The sequence below is a fragment of the Siphateles boraxobius genome, unplaced genomic scaffold, assembly GCF_051911475.1.
Source record: "Siphateles boraxobius isolate OS27281-9 unplaced genomic scaffold, OSU_SipBor_1 9, whole genome shotgun sequence".
Classification (NCBI taxonomy): Eukaryota; Metazoa; Chordata; class Actinopteri; order Cypriniformes; family Leuciscidae; genus Siphateles; species Siphateles boraxobius.
In genome coordinates, this window is record NW_027509219.1 from 25,207,833 (window position 1) to 25,215,506 (window position 7,674).

Consider the following 7,674-nt stretch of genomic DNA (forward strand, 5'->3'; position numbering starts at 1 on the left):
GACACTACAACAAGAGAGAATATGAGAGTCAGTCCTCATTTTGCTAAATATTTATGGAAAAATCCAGCATGTTGCTGAGTGTAAAAAAACAAATACAGTATTAAATCTGGATATTTGCCTGAGATCTTAATGTTTATGCAGGGTAACTGCAGCAGGCTTATACGCCTTCAATTATAATTATGTAGCCTATGTTCCCATGGGTTAAAGGCTGGTGTTTCTTTTAATATACAGCATTTGTACATTTTGGGTAATCTGAGATTTTATATAATGTACAGGTCAACATAAATTTACCGTAGTAACCGAAATACATGGCAGTTATTGAAACTGCTTTAAAATGATTAATAGTGAATCTCATTTAACAGCTTGATAAGCTTTCAGAGGTTCTTGTTTGTTTATTTATTTTTTCATCTGATGACAGAAGTGGAATTAATCTTTAATCACGTTTAGTGTTCTTCCTTGTGATTGTGTATGTTCAATTTAATTACATTTAATTTATTTGTATAGCCATTTGCACAATACATATTGTTCTAACTCAGCTTGGGGAAAATATAGCCTCACAACCCCCCAGTGAAGGAGCCAATGGGGACAGGCATCATGGAAAAATTCCCGAAGATAGTAAATTAAAATGAGGTAGAAACCTTGGGGAAAACTATGCCCAACAGAGAGAAGTACACAGTCTCTGGCTGGCACACATCTAACTAATATTTACAAAAATCATATCTATTAACACACAATTATCAATAGACTAGATGTAATCCAACCACATGTATTATGTGTATAATTGCCACTTACAGTAACTGGAGAAAAAAATGGTACAATTCTAAAAATAATATTAATAAATGAAGGACCATTACTAACTCTAAATAAGTTGAATAAACAAACTATAGATAAAATAGCCTACTTCTACTACTATACATTTGCAATAAATCATTGTCTCCCCAAAAAAAGTAACCTAAGAGCAATTATGTAAACATATGTAAAGGAGGTGCTGTGTGAGGCCACGACATCGAATTTTTATCTTAGTGAATATTTGACATATTTTGCGGTTTATGAGTTGACGGGCGTCAAAGAGTCGACAGGTGAAGTGCAAGTACTATTGACCTCAGTTCGTGTCAGAGGCGGGCGCGTGCCAGGGCCGCCGTTGTCATGTAAAACGGCATGTTTCAGGTCTGTTCACGATACAATGGCATAATGAAGAATGCCGTTACCACTGTTTGCTCGGTTTCACTTGAACCCTCCAGGTGATGTCACAGCGCGAGACCCGCGTAACAGGATCGGGGACATTTCTCCTCTACTTAAACCTGACACACAGAGCGCGCGGCTGTGGATGCGTTTTTGTGAGGTAAGATAGCTTGTTTCTTTTTATTTAACGATACGGACGTTTGGTATTGATTTGAGAGAGTTTATATAAAATGCATTTTCATCATCAGCGTTTCGGTTATTGTAGGGTTTGTGTGCTTTCTCAAGTCTGTGCTGCGCTCCCCTACCAATTAATTTATTATCCAGAGGATTCACTTTTCCCAGCTCGATGGTCCGTGCTCTGCGGGGTAATGAGAGGATGCAGTTGTATCAATATCCCAAAACCAAAATGCTGAAATCATATTATAACCACATTTAGTGCTGGATCTGTACGTGCGTGCTTTATGATCTATTAAGAAAAGTTGGTTTAAAACAATGTGATCGTCATCACAGTTAATGTGGTTAAACATTGTCTGACTGCAGTAAAATTCAAATCAACAAAGAGATAAATTCTATGGAAAAAGACCACTTTATGACATCGTCTGAAAACTTTGTCAGCTCAGAAAAGGTCACCACCAGGTGCTTGATATCTATCAACGTTGCGTACGCAATTTCCCACGCACATATCGGGATTTATAAAAAAAAAACACTTAGCATAAATAGCCTATATGTGCGCAATATGCGTACGCACTTTTTTACTGGAGTGAGCGAATGAAGTATACACAGAATAAATAAAAGCTTCATTTTGATATGCACATTTATATGAAATATTTCACTCTCATTAATGGAGTTTACTCAAATGAAAGTCATTTTGAGCAGGTTCTGTTGAACGCATGGTTTTATAAAACTAAAAAATCTTGTAGGCTACATACGCAGAATCTAACAAAAATGTATATACACGAGGCCCCATGTGTTTACATTGAAAACAGTGGAAAAACAGCTGTGGAGCGCATTTTGTGTGAACAGCTCCTTATCCTTTAATAAAACTTTTGTATCATATCTACTAGAGACACCAAAAGTGCAGAGATTTGCTTTTGTTCAGCGTCTCCATTCTGTCACTGTAGAGTCTGTACACTTCTCTGTGTAAAGACAACAAGCTTTAGTACAATGGAAAGTGTTTTGTTGTTCAACACAGAGTAAGCCATAGCATTTTGACGTATCGTTATTACAGTGAATGATAATAAAGTCTCTCTTTCTCTCAGAAATCCTGTCATTCCCGTCCTTCGACACAATGGCAGGTGTGTTTTCCTACGAGAGCTCTGAAGTGGACTGGTGTGAAGACAACTATAAACATTCAGAGAATGTTGTGGAGTATTTCAACACGGTATGAGCATAACAGACGAGCTGCAAATCCTTTCACACATTAGTCAATGTGAATCGTTCTCAATTCAGACATTAACACTAGAGGAATCCTATTCGAGACATTGCTAACTACACTGATTACTACACCCGCAATAATGATACATCTGCATCCAGTGACTCAGGCACAATGTTACACCTCTCCATGTGCACAACAGAGATAGAATCCAGTGCTGTTCAGTTCAGCCCATTCAGGCTTTATTTATGGTTCTACCTCAGTATTAGACTAATACAAAATGTGTAAAAATCAATGTGACTGCTACAAAACCACATTTAGGAGCACCGTGGGATAGGATTTGAGTTTGAGGATGTCTGATTCACTGATTTAGCGTTTGTTCCTCCTTCAGATGAGCAGTTTCGTCTTCTTTGTGATCTCACCCATAATGCTCTACCTGCTGCACCCATATGCCAAGGAGAGAAACCTGGCTGTGCATCTGGTCTGGATCATGATGGTCTTTGTAGGTAAGTGTGAAAGTCGAATCTAGAGGAGGCTGAAATTGTGACATTAACGATCCTTTAGGGGCCAGCATTGTTCAATAGCCAAATCAAATTTGATTCAATATATTCATTATTTACTCTGCATTCATTATATTATATTCAAATAAATGAATGAGTGAAATGTCACTTTGATTTTGTTTGTTTGTTTGTGGCAAAATAAGCCAACAAGTGTGATTTATATGAACTGGAAATGCAACAAAATGTTTACATGCGAATGAATACACCAGAAATGGAAAAATAGAAATTCATGTTAAAATTACTTGTATTCACATCCCATTTTGCTTCCATTACGTGACACATTTCCAAGAGAAAAGGGACATTTGACAAGAAAAATGTAGTGTGGGAGTTGATTCCAGAATAAAGCATTTTTCTCCTTCCTTGAGGTCTTTCTCACTCTATGGTCTGTTTCTCTCTCTCTCTCTCTCTATCTTCAGGTATCTTCTCCATCTATTTCCACATGACCCTGAGTTTTATGGGCCAGATGCTGGATGAGCTGTCAATCCTGTGGGTTTTGGCTATTGGCTACTCCCTGTGGTTCCCACGCAGACACTTCCCATCTTTTGTTAAAGACAGGTAACAATGTCATTTTTTCCCTGTGCCATGGTCTGTACCATGCCATTAGAAAAAGACCTTTCTATGTAATGGCATGGTACACAACTTGTTTTCCTCCTCTAACAAATCTGCATCTGCAGTTCTGTAAAAATAGGAGCAATTAAAGGATCCATTTACAGTCTTCAGTTTGTGTAACAGCAACCCTGTTTGAACCTGCAGCATCTTATTCTGATCTCACTGTGGGAGAGATGGTTTCCACAGCTTACTCAGTAAGGGTCCAACCAGCCTTACATTAATATTTAAATGCATGGAAGCTAAATGAAATGATTTGATGCTGTTTTAAACATCTTTTTGATTGGTCAACTGTCTTGATAGATAGTTATATAAGAATGTTACTGACCCCCAAACGACATATTCCCCTGATTTTGATGATTATTTTGAATATTTTAGATGACTCGGCTATCTGCAGTCTAAAGTGTGGTCTCTCTTTCTCTGTTTTGCTGTTCCTCAGGAGAACGTTCTCTCGTATGGTCCTGATCATCACTGTGATAAGCACACTGTCCTCTTTTCTCAAACCTACAGCCAATGCCTACGCTCTCAACTGCTTTGCCATCCATATCCTCTATTCTCTGTTTAAGGAGTTAAGGAGGTAAAGGATGTGCATTTATCACCTCCAGCTTTTTACAGATGTTGTAATAGTCACTATTTGTCCACATTGAGACTATAAATGCTACTTATGCTAGATGTTTCTTATGTCTTGTTTTGCTATCTTGCTTGTTTTCACTCTCATTCAGTACTGATGTCTTTGTCAAACAGTTGCACAGATGAGCGAGTGCTGCGTCTGGCCTGGGCGTCCACTGGCCTGTGGGTTCTGGCCATTTCCTGCTGGATTAGCGATCGCTTCGGATGCAGCTTTTGGCAGAAACTGAACTTCTGTTATCTGCACGGTATCTGGTGAGTGAGCCATGCTATTCCGCCTTGTGTTGAGCACATTTTAACCCTATAAAATCCTACTGAATCATAATACATACACGAATCTTTAAGGCCTCTAGATTATGTACACGATCGAAACTTTGCTGATAAAACTTCTTTATGTCGTCTATACTTTTTTAGCAAGTAAAAGGCCTTTTAGTACAATTGTAAAAATGTCCACTTTCAGGTTGTGGTACACTGCAAAGTCTTTTTGCTGTGAAATCTTTTCTAATGTAAGAATAACTTACAGTATATATTATTAGTAATATTTCAAGATTAACAGTTACTGAAGCAAAATTATTATCCATACACCATGATTTCAAAGTGAGTATTAATTAATTATATCAAATGTTAATTATATCAAATTGAGTATCAAATATTGTACAACAGGCTTTTTGTACTCAATCTTTCAATTAGAAATGTATTGCATTGATTTAGATGAGATTTAGATGTGACACCCACAATAAAAACTTCAGAGCGTTTAAATATCACTATAACATTATTTGGAGATAACTGATATTTATATGCATTATATGCATTAGTAAGAACAGTAGTGGCCAAAAGTGATATCCGGCCTGGGAAAATTTACATCTTCACCCTTTAAAAAATTTGTTAAAGATTTGACATGACTCATGCCAAATTGTGCAGACATAATAATAATTAAAAAAAAATAATAATAATAAAAAAAACACAGGACACATGCCAAATTGTGCAAGACATAGTAATAATAAAAAAAAAAACATGAAAAAAAAACATGAAACATGCCAAATTGTGCAGACATAATTTTTGGCCAGTCTGTCAAAGAAATTATGAACACCAATAGCCAAAATATTAATAACTGATTATGTTGTTGTCAATGTATGTTTTTTTTTCCTGTGAGCTTATTGTTGTTGTTTTTTCTTATTATTTTTTTTCTTTGCATATTGAAATAAAACCTGTAGCTGTAGTGCCTTTTTTTGCCAAATCATTTTGTCAGATAAATACCTTAACCAAGTTTACTGTTTTGTTCTTCCCTCATATTAAAATATTTTGAGATAAAGATCTCAATTAATTTACATTACAAGCAATCAGAATGTTATCTATTTTTGGTCATTTAAATACAGTATCAGCAATTTCTGCTCAGTTTGTGCCTCTGAATAAACCTGAGGTGTTTTATTTATTTTTGAGTGTGAGTTCCACATTCTCATAAATAATACTATATGAGCCATACAAGCCTGATGTATCAAATGATACACAACAAAAAAATATTTTAGAAATTTAACATTTTGTCTAACGGTTCGATAAACTCTTCTATTTTTAAAAAGTAGAGTCTTCTGACTATTATTTCATATGTCAGGCTTTACTTGGTTAAGCCACATTGTCCAGACTTTCAGACTGTCATGCTAATCTAGTTTATTTGTCTCCTTCTCTCTGTTCAGGCACATTCTGATTGTGGTGGCCACGGCTTACGCTACCACTTTGGTCGCTTACATGGATGCTAGTCTAGAGATCCCTTATTCCCTCCCTGACCTCCAGTACTGGCCACAGAATAAGTGGGCCATTGGACTGCCATATATAGTCCTCAAAGGAAACACAAAGACCTGGAAAAGATGCTAGCAGTCACAACAAGATGAACAGATGCAATCTCATTTTTAAAGCTGCTTGGTGTAGCGCCAGCCTTTACCCTTCAAATCTTGGTGAATACATTTATAAGGACTGGAAGGAGCTGATCCTAGATCAATACCCTGAGACTCCATATGTTACAACAACACTGAAGAGATACTTGATATGAAACACATGTTACATATTGTGTTGAAATGGTTGAGGTTTCAGGCACTTTCTCCTCATTTCTCACAGAACTTTAAACTGAAGTATTTGTGTGTAGATGTCTAAAGAAAGTGACTTTGTATTCTCATCTTTACAAACAACGTGTTGTTATGTGAAAATGAATATTTGCACTGTTTTGACTAGATTATGTACAAAACAATCTGTATTTTACTTGATTTACTTAATATGAAACAAAGGCTTCTATTTTTAAGACAAGTAACTTGATTAATTGCTGAATCTTGAACGAGGATTAAAATGTAAATGTTATATTATTAGTTTGATCAGAGGAGGAAAAGTCATGCCGCCTGTTCAATGTGAGATCTGAGTGATTTTCTCACAGCATTTTTTGTTAAAGAACATATATATATATATATATATATATATATATATATATATATATATATAGTGTGCTAACTCTTAACCTCCACCTTAGTGTATGATATTGTGTATATTGATGATGTACCGTTCAATGGCTTTACTGTGGAAAAAACTGATGTGACATTTAAACTAATGGTATATGGATATTTTTTATTTAAATTATGAATGCTGGGACATGCATATGATGTGACATCATTTATTTAAGGGGTTGTTGACATTTAAAAGTATTTCAAAGATGCACCATGATACACTAAAATAAAAGTCAAAAACTTCCAAGAGACAAAACTTACAACGATGCTGCTTGTTGCGTGCCTTTTGTAGAAAACGAAGAAAATGGGGTCAACTCCAGGTTATGGATACTTCACCCAAATAGCACAGCCTCTGTTCTCTTCCTGACACAGCACCATCACGTGTACACCATAAGTGTAGAGCAGTTGAGCTGCTTCATGGACAGCATTACTACCTTCTGCTGAAATACAACATCTGGACAGTTATGATTTTAACAAGTGGTTCTTTTTAAGATTTTAAAGCAATAATAATAGCCTACTTTTTTGTCAGTTCTGTCCTCCAAACTAAGATTCTAATAAGCCTATCATAACATTTTAAGTTTGTTTACTGTTTTAATGTATCTGAAATATAACAGGCTGTTTAAAGCCAGATTCCATTGACAACTTAGGCTACCCCATACAGTTTGACAACGTGTGTTTAATGAACTGCATTTTTCCCGGTTTTGTAGCCTGCCTAAGACCTTAATAGTGATTATAGCCTACAGAAGAAGAGAAAACCAGCAAAATATGTACTATAGTAAAAAGTATGACACCCAGTCTCTCATAGGCTATATTAAATGAGTCCCTTCAAATGGCAAGTGAA

General features: G+C 36.0%; 1 protein-coding gene across 1 annotated transcript; it reads left to right on the forward strand.

The window, feature by feature from the left end:
• The first annotated feature begins 957 nt into the window (after positions 1–957).
• On the forward strand, positions 958–6,617 carry acer1 (alkaline ceramidase 1). The gene is made up of 7 exons (XM_077224151.1): positions 958–1,342; positions 2,442–2,563; positions 2,946–3,060; positions 3,531–3,669; positions 4,160–4,297; positions 4,465–4,602; positions 6,039–6,617. The coding sequence occupies exons 2-7, from the start codon at positions 2,471–2,473 to the stop codon at positions 6,214–6,216; spliced, it is 801 nt and encodes a 266-aa protein (XP_077080266.1). The 5' UTR covers positions 958–1,342; positions 2,442–2,470; the 3' UTR covers positions 6,217–6,617.
• The last annotated feature ends 1,057 nt before the right edge of the window (positions 6,618–7,674 follow it).

Bases quoted from the DNA above. Each gene is read 5' to 3' on its own strand.
- acer1 (XM_077224151.1), top strand. From the start codon at position 2,471: ATGGCAGGTGTGTTTTCCTACGAGAGCTCTGAAGTGGACTGGTGTGAA. The intron at 3,061-3,530 runs GTAAGTGTGAAA...CTCTATCTTCAG, and splicing joins GATCATGATGGTCTTTGTAG to GTATCTTCTCCATCTATTTC. The intron at 3,670-4,159 runs GTAACAATGTCA...GCTGTTCCTCAG, and splicing joins CCATCTTTTGTTAAAGACAG to GAGAACGTTCTCTCGTATGG.